Below are 12,353 nucleotides of genomic sequence, written 5' to 3'. Positions count from 1 at the left end.
CATTTCTGGGGCAAGTGAGGGGCGCAGTGGCATTAGGCGGGCCAGAAAATACAGAATCGACGTTCACTCGCCGGAAAAATTCGATTTTGGCGAAAGTCGACTTTCCCCCCGAAAAAAGCCCAAATATGGCACTTTGGCTCCGGGTGAAAAACATTGTTTTTTTATTTCTGCATTTCTGGGGCAAGTGAGGGGCGCAGTGGCATTAGGCGGGCCAGAAAATACAGAATCGACGTTCACTCGCCGGAAAAATTCGATTTTGGCGAAAGTCGACTTTCCCCCCGAAAAAAGCCCAAATATGGCACTTTGGCTCCGGGTGAAAAACATTGTTTTTTTATTTCTGCATTTCTGGGGCAAGTGAGGGGCGCAGTGGCATTAGGCGGGCCGGAAAATACAGAATCGACGTTCACTCGGCGGAAAAATTCGATTTTGGCGAAAATCGACTTTCCCCCTGGAAAAACGGAAAATCTGACGGTTTAAAAATTTGAAAAAAAAAACTTTTTCAGTTTTCACTCTTTCCACATACTATTGAGAGTTCTGAATAGCCCGTCGCCTAAATAGTTGGAATTTCTTCATTTATGCCCAAATACCCGTGGCAGACAATTCGGGACTTTCCGGTTAGAATATAAATTTTTTGAAAACTCTCATTTCGATACATTTGAAATCCTAATGTCCCATATCATGAATAAAATCGTCGATTTGTCCAGTATTAATGGATATTGCATCCATAAAATATGAAAGACTTCGAAAAATCTAATTGAACAATCTCTCCGTCGATATTTCAACGCCTCGCGATGACCTTATCAACATAACGCTTATAAATCGCGTTTATCTCCAACAATTGCAACATTTTCTATCGATTCCCCCCATTGGAATTCAAAACAAACGGCGAGGGGGAAAGGGGCACTGAGAGACAAGGTCGTCAGGACTTCTAATCTAGGCAATTTAAATGTTTGTCCCCAAACGTTGGTGGAAAAGGGGGAGAGCACCGAAAGAAGGACAGATAGCTATCGTTCCTTGTAGCGCGTAATCCCTTGTTGAAACAACGGTAAGCCCTTTGGATTGTCTGCGGTATTGTACGCTGATATCGTCCAACAGGAAGGGCTGTGCTTGCACCCTCTCCCTGGAGAGGATTTTCCCTGCACACATCCCCTCCATAATCTGCACCAGCATATATTGGCGTCATTCGTTACAGCTATCCAGTGCAACTAAAATTTTGTTTCGCCACCCAAGAGTCCCTGGCTTACACCAAAAATGTGGAGCCGTTTATGAAATTGTCCGTTCTCCCGTGGCGTCGGGCGGAAAAACTGGCCCCTTGGGAGTTATACACGGACACAGAGTCAATTTGGATCGCAAGGGCGAGGGAAATCTCCATTAAAGTATTTTCTGGAGTTTATTCCGGGCCGAGGGGCTATTCACTCCTGACCCATACAATCTTATCTATACAATTTTGACCCGGAGGGAACGGCCGGGGCAAAATGGCCACTCAATTTTTCTTTCAATGTTCATAACTTGAAAACAAATTGTTACTTCCGCAGAAAAAACAATTATCACGTTCTAACAAAAATTCAATGAGTCCATGACATTTAAAAAAAAAGTCTAAAGTGCCTATTTTACCCGACTCCCCCCATCCTCAATAACAATTCCATTATGTGGATCATATTTTTTGCATCAATTTCGTGAGAATGAGATAGAGTCGTTAAATAAATGTGTCGAAAGAACTCTCTCATTTAATCACCAGAAATGTATGTTTGTTTATTTATTTTTGTCAATGTGAAGTTGCAATAACGATGATTAAAGAAATTAAAAAATAATGAAAAAAAGCCCCATTTCCTTTAATCCCAATGATTATCCTCAACCTATACCCTCGTAAATTTCTTTTATATTTTCATCCCAACGCTTCCCAGCACTTCCAAGAGCAATTAAACTTTTATTCCCGGCCGTTAATCCCCCACCCCCTTCCTTTGATTCGTCGCAATACCATGTTTTCTTTCCCCGCAAAAGCCTCAAACCCAACTTTCCGTAATACACAAAGTCCAACGAGTTCCAACTTCTTCCCTCAACTTTCTTTTTCATTCACAAATATACCGAGGAAATACACGGAGAAATAGAGACAAGAAATCGCACGGGTTTTCTTACTTTTTTCTCGTTTACCATCGAGTCGCAAAAGAGAAAAGTACCTAATCCCATAACGAAAAGGAAAGCGCTTAGACGAACAGTGTATGTGTGTGGGAGTTTTGTAGGAAGTGAAGGAAGAGGGTGAAAGTCGAGCGGAATGGAAACCCACCCCTCAGTAGTTCCCTGGGGACCTGAGGGAGTGAAACGTGGGGCTATTCTGTATGTTACGCGCGGACCACCAGGCTGTTATCTTTCTCTATTCCCTCGCTTTTATGTACCTGAATTTCTAGTTCCATAAAACTTGAAACACCTGTCTGCACAGAGAGCAAAAAATTTACTGAAATAAAAATCTTTTTCTGCTTGTGAAATTGAGGGATGAAATACTTTAAATGCCGTCATTAAAAATATTTCATCACTAAGTAGACACGGAAAATTTAAATTTATGCGAAATGAAGAAAAACACCCCCGGAAAGTTGAATAAAAATTTCCCACGAGTATGTCCTTTTCGCTTCGCACGAATTCTTCAGTTAGAAGTAAAAATATTGTTATCATAAAACGATTACAGGGGGATGTCGACATTTATGAGTATCGAAGGATCGATAGCAATATTCGAGGCAGGTTACCGGATACCAAACGAAGGCACTAAAAGTAAATCGATATCCTCAAACCTGTCCATCTTCGTCTTCCCCTGTTTTTTCCTCCTATCCCTCACTCGGCATTTTTTTTTATCCAACTTTTTTCCCTCTCGTGCAGAGCCGAGGGTCCTTTGTTGGTTGCTCTCTTTAATGCCGCACTCTCGCGTCCTTTCATTTTCACGTAACCCAGTGTGTATACCTCGCCTTGGATCTACTCAAGGCGATTCCACGGGATGAAACAAATTATTCGGATCTTTCGAGTCATTCTATTCTCAATGATAGATTTTATGGGTTTTCTTTCTCCAGTTGTGGAGACTCGAATGACTGGAAGGGCACGACGTTTCTTATTACTCCAATATTTCAAGGATTATTGCAGGTTTATATCATTACGTAAACTCTTGTATTTCAGACGTTGATTTTATGGTAGAAAAATTTCCATAGTCATGGCATATCTCTATTATGGGACATCTTTATGGAATTGTGGCTAGCTCAAGGTCAAATTCCTATTCATGGGTTACGACACGGAATGAGAATTTATTCTAAAATATTTTTATCGATTTGAATACATGAATTCGGAAAAAACAAATGTGATGATGGGAATGATGTCACTCTATACTGAAATTTGATGACAGGAAGAGGTGGGGCAGAATGGACACTTCAGCCATTTTGTTAAAATTCACAACTCGGGAATAAATTGATTAATTAGAGTCAGTCTGGGCTCCTTAAAAGGCGAAAAAAAGTCCTAACAATAATAATCCCCACCACTTCTATCACCTGTCTCCTCCCAATGAATTCATCACCCCCCAAAATCTTCAAGCCGAGCTGGTATTCCAGCGATGCTCAAGACATCAAATATTTACAGTGTTTTTCCATGAAAACAAAGTCTTCACCTTTCTTTCTCCCCCATCTGAAAGCAAGACAAGACTGTAAAGAAGGGAAAATGAAGTTGGTATGGGTTTGAGTTTTCATCTGCGACCCTACGCCGTTATACAGCCTCCCTCCTCCGAACCTCCCACGGGATTAACCTTTAATTCTATCCAGCTCTCTCGACAAGTCTCCTTACGATGTCGAGATGAGTATACATATACATATATATCTACAAGCACGTACTGTGGAAGAACTCGACTGCTCTTCTTTCGCTACGCAACTTGTTGTAAACGAAATTGTCGTAAGTCAATTAAAATAACGAGCAATTGTTGAAAAAGTTTCGAGTCCTGTCAATTTGTTCGTGCAATTACCTCGACATTTATAGTTTGAAGTAATAACCAAGTGGAAAAAAAATAATGGAGAATATTATGAGTGAGAGTAATGATGGGAGCAATATGTGCGCTTTTGCAATGACGAAGAAATTGAGAAACGAATGCGGGTGTTGCGATGGTGTATGATGAGATACACGGTTCAAAGATCGATCGCAATTATCCAACGACTATCCTCTGCCTACGTATCGCAAGGGTTACATGACGTGGAGGAAAAACGTGATCGGCATATCATCCTTTCGTTATGTGCAATGAAAGAAATCGTGCGGAGATTTTCTCAGGCAGTTATTAATGAGAACGAAAATTATGGAATTAGCGAAACTGAGGAAATTAAATTGTTATTATAATATCATTAATAACTTCTAGTGAAGAAGTAGACAATAAATTATTTCCCCCAGCTGAAATTGCCTGATTTTCTAATGATTTTATCATTCAAACTAGTACGATCTAAACTGAATTTTGAACTCTGAGAAAATGTGATTTCTCAGAAATTAATTTCACGTAACATAAAATAAGCCCCTGTTAAACCAAAATGACAGGTGGTAATATTTTTAGACACCTCTGTATCATCAATTTTGATGAGAATACATCGAAGCGCACCGAATATACCGTGTGTGTACGTATACACCAGGTCAAGTGGATCGATGCAGGTTACTACCTACCGACACTCCCGAGCCCACCCCAACCCACTTCTTGTCTCTCACCCTGGTAACTGGAGTTCACAAAACAGAAATAAGAGAGTAATAATAAAAAAAAACGTATGCATTCTTGATGGATACACGGTACGAGTGTAAAACCGAGTGTTGAATCCACAATTGCAAAGAAATTACGAGCATCATAAGGGAGGGGGGGAGAAGTATCATGTGCATCATGCAAACTTCTATCACATTATTTCTCGTTAGATGATGCTTGAATTAAACCAGAGGTTTGTACTTGTGTTTTCATTCTTTATTTGCAGAGAGAAACGAAAGCAAATCTTCATTTTTTTTCGACATAAAAGAAATTTTCCAGTGATTTTTACTTCAAATGAGCGCGAGAAATGTTGATAAATGAATCAATTGGTGTAAAATAATTATTCAATAATTTTTTCTTTTATCGATATATAAATGGAAGAATAAATTTGTCAAAAATTTCTTTCTAATTAATTTTATAATCTCCAATACCCTCCGATAATCATGATAAGCTCTATTGTGGTCTATCCAAAGTGGCTCACGAGGGGCAACCGGCCGCAGAGGTGCCACAAGACCATACATTTCGAGAAAAAAAAGGTGTGAGAAAGGTGCGCTCCTGTGATAAGGGTTTGGTGCGCAGAATCCCGGATAACGATTGCATCAAACTGAGGCGAGTTCTCGGATGCTATACACCATGTATGTGTGAATATGTACAAGGAATTTTGTGACTGTGGCTACACAGGTGAATACAAGAACCAAGATCTGGGTCAGCGCGACCTCGCACGAAGGCCGGATCTGACGTGAGGTTACGACCCACTTAAAGGAACCTCTCCTACAACTCGAACATCATCGATCCGATTTTTCACTCATTTTCTTTTGTATTTATTCCTAAAATTTCATCCATCGAAATTGACGCATACAATTTCATCCATTTTTTAAAGAATAAAACGTATGACTGCTCAATTCGAGATCTATTTGCACTCAGTTAATGTCTGAGAGTACTTGCAATTAATTAATTACTACAATTAATTATTGGAGTGATGTACGAAACATTTTCTGAGGTTCTTAAAAAGGTCCTGTATTTTTGCTTCGAAAAGAAAACATCGCTTCGCATAAAATATTTTTAATTGTCCTTAACATGTGAATTTTTCATTATTTGTTGGAATAAAAAAGACAGTTTCACATTTGACATTCAATTGTCGTATATAAAAAAAAATTGTCAATCAGAAAAATATCAATTTCAGAGAAAAACCGACTCCCTGTGAATGTAGCGGGTTTGGAGACTAACAAACACGTGTAATTAATCCAGACAGTACATAGTTTTTCAGGGTAGAAACATTGGTTTGGGCTTTTGGGGGGATGGCTCTCGGGTTTCCAGGTTTAACGCGATACTTCATTAGTGGGGGTCACGGCGGGTCGACTCCCGACTGAAATTACTCACTTGTCTCTACGTATGAATCCACCCATTGATCACAATTTTTTTCATCCCACAGTAATTAATCATGAATCAACGGAAATTCAATCATTGGTCAGATCTGATTAGGAACATTAGATCATTCGTCTATTCAACATCAATTAAATTTTTTCATGGCATTCTTAAATTGTTGCAAATAAATTGCGATTGAAAAAAACAAACATGCATATCCAATAATGTTTTTTCCATTAAGAAAATACCAGTTATGCAAAGTATCAATTGAGCTAATCATTTTCACAATTTCCATGAAAAAAAATGATTCTCCCAATTGAAAAAATGAATGACTGATATTTAATGAACCTTCATATCCAGTGATTTTTCTCCATTAAAAAACTATCAATTATCCAAAATTCCAGTTAAGCTAATTATTTTTGTCATTGTCATTCGAATGGAAAAAAATATTGAAAAAAAAAATTCCCTCAGCCAAAAAATCAAACAAACAATTCAGAACGAAAAGGACTACCAGAGGTCGATAACGCCGAGTTTGCGCCGACTGGATAACCGAATTCCTCTCGTGTGTGCTCGCGAGTTGGGAGTGCTGCGTACCCTGTTGAAATCACCGTAACCCGACACCCACCAAGTTCAGAGGCGTATACCGTTGGAAAGCGGGGTTGATGTCTCTTCAACATCCCCCCACACATAGCAGATAAGGGAGGGGGGCACCAAGTGTATGGATGAGATCGTGATGCGCTTGATCTCTCGAATCAAAACACCAGAGTATTTCAATGCACGAGATGTTTGGTACTTTCAGTGTTTGGAGGAGTCCTTTGAAGCTATGGGAATCTAACTGCCATGTTAAAGGGTATCACATGGGCTGGAGGGGGGCAGGACGAATGGAAAATAAACTGTGAGAGACAAACAGCTGATGGCGTAAATTTTCATTACTCGTTTCCACGTGTATAAATCGAAATTCATGCTTCGTGGGACATTGATATGATTTTTTTTTCTCTCTCGGTGGAGGGAATTTAATCCTCTTTGAGTTTTTCAATAGAAATGAATAACAGAAAATTTTATTGTTTATCAATTCAGTTGAAACGAGTCAAGGAAATTTTTGTCTCTCACTCATTCTTAGCTGTCAAAAAATTTTCATATAAACTTTCATCTCCAGAAAATAGGATGTAGGAACCAGTTAAAAAAATGAAATTGTTCAAAGATATTTAAGAAAAATCGATAGGGATATTTGGACTTATGACGGGAAATTGTTATCAATTCACGAGCACCAAAAAGTTTTCATTCGAAATGAAAACTCCCATCCATCAGCTCTTTCGATAGGGGTAGGCTGAGCCCGAATCACCCTGTTCCATCTACGTAACCGAATCCTCGTCAAATTATATTCGATTATACCCCGGATCGCAATTTCGTACCCTTCCAAATAATTAATAATACACACATACACACTCGAGAGACCCCTGCACCAATGCACCCAAATGTACAATTTCACATCACCTCGAGGCCAACATTTACGTATTCAAGCATGATTGTTTAATTATCGAGTCGGATAATCGACACTCTGTCATTATAAATTTCATGCAAATTTATCCATGTGTACAGAATGAACGATAAATTGGTAGGGGCAAAGAAATAGTCGATAAAAAATTCGAAAAATGGGAAGATTAACGACTGGAAGACACGCGAGGTGATGCCTTTCTCCAAACCAAAAATACAGGACCTCAGGAAATGTTTCGTACATTACCTGAATAATTAATTGTGCAATTATCATCATTTCAATAGACACGAGAGCACCCCCAGGAAATAGTTGAATGCAAATCCATCTCCAAATTGAGCAATCACACATTTTATTCCAAAAAATGTATTCGATGATAGTGATCGTAATGGGCCAAGAATAAAATAAGCCCCTTACTACTTTGCAGTGCAACTATTATACCCAACTTATACCGGAAGTGTATTTATAAATTATACCCATTATTTCTATTTTCCGTACAAGGGGTTCTATATAACTCTACATTCACTCCCCCTTCGTTCTTTGTTTCAATTAAAAATACCTAAGTGGCTGTTCTTGATTTTACGTTCCCATAATAATTCGATTTTAATGTTCCAAAATAGCGAGAATTGAGGGTTGTTTTTAGGCCACTGATGACGTTATTACTCATTCAGTGATGAGTTATGCTGTAAATTTTCTTCATTTTCTTTCATTGCGACAACTTTCGACACAGCCCCCAGCTATTTCGGATATTTTCCCTTACCCGGAAATCTAGAAGAGATCTCTACGTGAATCCCAGCACAATGAGCATTTTATTCATTCACATGTTCGTGGAGACATCCACCAGCCATTTATCGCAGCGAAAGTGAATAAACAATATGGAAAGATGTCTCCAATACAATCGGTATAACTAACTCGTCAAAATGATTTCAATAAAGTAATTCAATCGTTCTATTCGTTCTAAACAAATAAAACTCTTCTATGATAAAATCCCCAATAATTCACATCTCTTGATTATTAATTCGTTTATCCCCCCACTAGGTCAAATCCTCAACCAAAAACCCTCCAACTACTTCACTCGATCCACATTCATCTCTATTCTGCTATTTCCCCAAAAAAGACTTAAAATACCTTCCCCAAGCCTCCCCAGGCTTGCACTTCATTAAATCCGGATTACCTCAACTCAGACCGTATTTTAAATTCCGTACGTCAACCCAATTCTAAAAATTCCCCTGAAACTCTACTAACTAGCTTGATTAAAATAACATATCATCACAATCAACTAACTCAGCTAACCCAGAAACCAATCATAATGCCAGTGGAGCAGATGTGTCAATTAGTCACGTTGTTAATGAATCAATTCACCCGATATTTATGTAATTTTCATTTCTATCTGCAATAGGCACTCGACTGGTGGCTCTCGGACATGTATCTAACGATTCCACTGGCTCTACCCATCAACATTAACCCAGGGCTCGCAGCTAAACCTAAACAATTTAGTTCTCAGACAGATGCAGCTATCTATCTGGCAAGATTCCTCACGGCTTTGCTGGATTATCAAGAGAAATTAGATAGGTAAGCCCGAAAAATCCATCCATAATAAATAAACATGAAAGAATAACTAGAATCCAGAGATAATTATTTATAGGAGATAACCATCGTCAGCAAGATGAGAAAAAAAAATCATTTTTCACATTTGCAGTAAAAAAATTAATGTTTTGAGGTATAAATAGAGTATTTCATTGACTCACACACGTAAAAGGAACGGACTTTCCTAGAAATAGAGTTTTATTTCAAATCTTAGTGTATAATGTGGCCTGGGGTGCACTGACCTGACACTGACTGACTCCACGTCAGTGACAACTCATCTCTTGAAATGAATATTTTAGGGGTTCTAGTTAATTGCGACAGTTATATTTATTACATGCTAGTGCCTAATGATGTTTGGGCAGTTGTGCTAATGATTGGATTGGAAATTGATGGGATGTGAAGGTAAATAGAGGGCTTATCTAGGGAATTCGGTCAGGTTCTATTGCTGGAACGTCCAGCCAGTATGAATCGATTCATAATGCAAAAATACTATTCAGGGTATTTTCATGGGTATAGCCAGGGTTTATTTTTTGCTAACTGGTGATGTTTTAGAAGCGATTATTATTACTTTCGAGATCATGGAGGAAGAGACGAGGGGGCAAAATGGATACTAGACCTTTCCAAATGTTAAAGTCTTGTTCAATTGTTGATGAAATGGAGTAATTTTTTCTCTCTTCGGAATGAGCCCAGACTGAGCTCAATCAATTAATTTATTCTGAAATATCCATTTTGCCCCACATTGAGAAGACGTCAAAAGACATTTTTAGTTGAGAATTTCGTCAGCTAAAAAAATATCAACAATCACTCCCAACATTTCAATAACTCATTATTCCCCCGTTGGGAAAAGACGTCATTGTTCGTTGACAATACGAAACCAAGTAGAAGTCAATTTAAAAAGATGGGGAAATGGACCCCTGGAAATCCGGATTGTAGGATCTGCGAAGGCGAGCATAAAGAGGATGCCTCGAGACGCATTTCTACCTTTTTACCCCTTCCCCCACCCAAGACTTGCGTAAAATTCACGAGACTCAAAGCCTTCCTTCGCAGTATCCGGTATCCGGTTCCGAGTAACTGGAGATTCACTCACCAATTCGTGTAAATCATCCCCCGTGCATGTGTGTGTCTGTGTTGCTCTTCGCTGTTTGTTTTGATAGCCCCGAAAAAGCTCGAGCTCATCGGTGCAGAAGTTTATAATGACTCGGGGGTTTAATTGTAGGTTAACTCGTCTCATCTTTCAATTATTATCGCGTGGTGTCAGAGACTTTGTTCGTTATCGCTATTTACAGCTCTATTTTCAACGATAAATGTCCTGGGACTTGTGTTCTGTGGGGTTGAAGCCGAATTGGGAAGTTTACGCGCGCGTTCGATGGACCGATCGATGACAGAGGCACGAACAGCCACTCAAAGCCATTTATTTTCTGCCATTTTTGCAATTGGTACATTGTTTTCGTTCCCAGGGGTCGTTCAACAATTTCTACTGGCTGTTTTCGCCGATAATACAAGGCTAATTACGAGAAAATGCGGGAGTGTAAAACTTTACGACAGCGTCAGGCGGCCATGTTGGATCTTTGATTGAGCGTCTGCGCATGCGCAGCGGCCTTCTTGCGAAAATTCAAGCGAGAATTCGCAAGGAATCCAATTGTTTAATGATTTATGACAGACATATTGCTATTAAATAAATTTAATTAAATGATAAAAAGGTGAGAGAATTGATAATAAAATTAATTACCCGGGGTGAACTAGAGGTGGAGCACTTCAATAAAAAATCACCGGCTTGTATTTTGTGAATTTTTAGAATTGGCATTTTTTTTACATCCCCAAGAGTCGTTGAACAATTTCCAGCGGCTGTTATCGTCGATATTACAGGGGTAATTGCGAGCAAATGCGGGAGTGTAAAACTTTACGACAGCATAATCAGGCGGATATTTGATTGAGCGTCTGCTCATGCGCAGCGGGTGTTTTGCGAAAATTCAAGCGAGAATTCACAAGGATTCCCATTGTTCAATGATTTATGACAGACATATTGCTATTAAATAAATATGAACCAACTAATTGAGACTAATGAAGGGGATTGAATAATGGGAAGCTGCGAGAATTGATAATAAAATTAATTATCAGGAGTGAACTGGAAGTGGAGCACGTGAAATCCCGCGACGGAAAGACAATGCAGCCGATGTGCATGGCCCAGCACTACCAAGTCCTCCGGACCTACCGAAAACCAGGTGAAGTTACTGATGTACAAGTCCTCCTGGACAGAGAGACTTCCGGTGATCACATAATCGTGGCTCATCAGAATCAGGTATCAAGAGGATTGTGAAATGAGAAAATTCACAATCATTTCTCCGGAAACATAATACCGAGTATAGTAGTGAAGTCATTAGCATTATTTACGCTGTCACTGGCAGAGCCTATCACTTTCGCAGGGGGCATTCAGTGTCGTACGCAAACATTATATAATCCAAAAAATCATACAGTGATATGTTTGCTAATTTTTTGTGAACACATTGTGCATTTCTGGGGGGTTCTAATGGCTTGTGAGAGTCTCGAGTGATATAAGAAAGGGAAATGTTGGATATTTTCATTCATTTCATGAATATTTTCTCACTGTTTTATTCATTTTCTCTCTGATGTTCTGTTAATAAAAAAAAATGTGAATAAATGTCGTATATTAAGATATATGAAGAGCGAAAACCCTGCCTTGACACAGTTGAATATAAAAATACAGAGGTGAAAAAAATGACATTTTCATAGATTCTCTAGAACTTGCCAATTCATCCCCAAAGACAATTCTCCCAATTAGTGAGTTCTCATAAAATTAACTCCCACTTTATTAATCAGTTCTACAGTGTACCTGTTCGCGCATCCGACCGTGGCCGAATAACGGAGGCGGAATTGATGCAGCAGTTGATGAAAATTATAGAAACTCCAGCCGACCCACGTACACCACCCGTTGGGATACTAACGACAGCAAAGCGTCCTATCTGGGCTAGAGCGCGAATGGAATTGTTGAAAAGTAATTATCCGACAGAGGCAACATGTCTCACCAATTCTGTCACAATTCAGTTTGACTCGTTCCTGTGGAACAGTATCCACGGAATAATTATCACGTCTCCTAGACCCAATATTCGTGATATTCTCCGGTTCATGTCCCCCCCCCCCCCCCCCCCCCCC

At 39.2% G+C, this 12,353-nt stretch overlaps 1 protein-coding gene across 3 annotated transcripts in view; it reads left to right on the top strand.

The window, feature by feature from the left end:
* Positions 1-12,353, top strand: part of LOC107045444 (vesicular acetylcholine transporter) — a 43,925-nt gene that overhangs the window by 25,513 nt on the left and 6,059 nt on the right. For all 3 annotated transcript variants that reach the window (XM_015267733.1, XM_015267730.1, XM_015267729.1), the window contains 3 exons: positions 8,995-9,167; positions 11,301-11,481; positions 12,021-12,195. In XM_015267733.1, coding sequence (XP_015123219.1) covers positions 8,995-9,167; positions 11,301-11,481; positions 12,021-12,195 — 529 coding nt within the window. The remainder of the gene's footprint in view (positions 1-8,994; positions 9,168-11,300; positions 11,482-12,020; positions 12,196-12,353) is intronic.

The sequence above is a fragment of the Diachasma alloeum genome, unplaced genomic scaffold (assembly GCF_001412515.2).
Source record: "Diachasma alloeum isolate Michigan unplaced genomic scaffold, Dall2.0 Dall_scaffold_00937, whole genome shotgun sequence".
Classification (NCBI taxonomy): domain Eukaryota; kingdom Metazoa; phylum Arthropoda; class Insecta; order Hymenoptera; family Braconidae; genus Diachasma; species Diachasma alloeum.
Note: the sequence above shows the minus strand (reverse complement) of the source record. Positions and strands in the feature narration are given on the sequence as shown.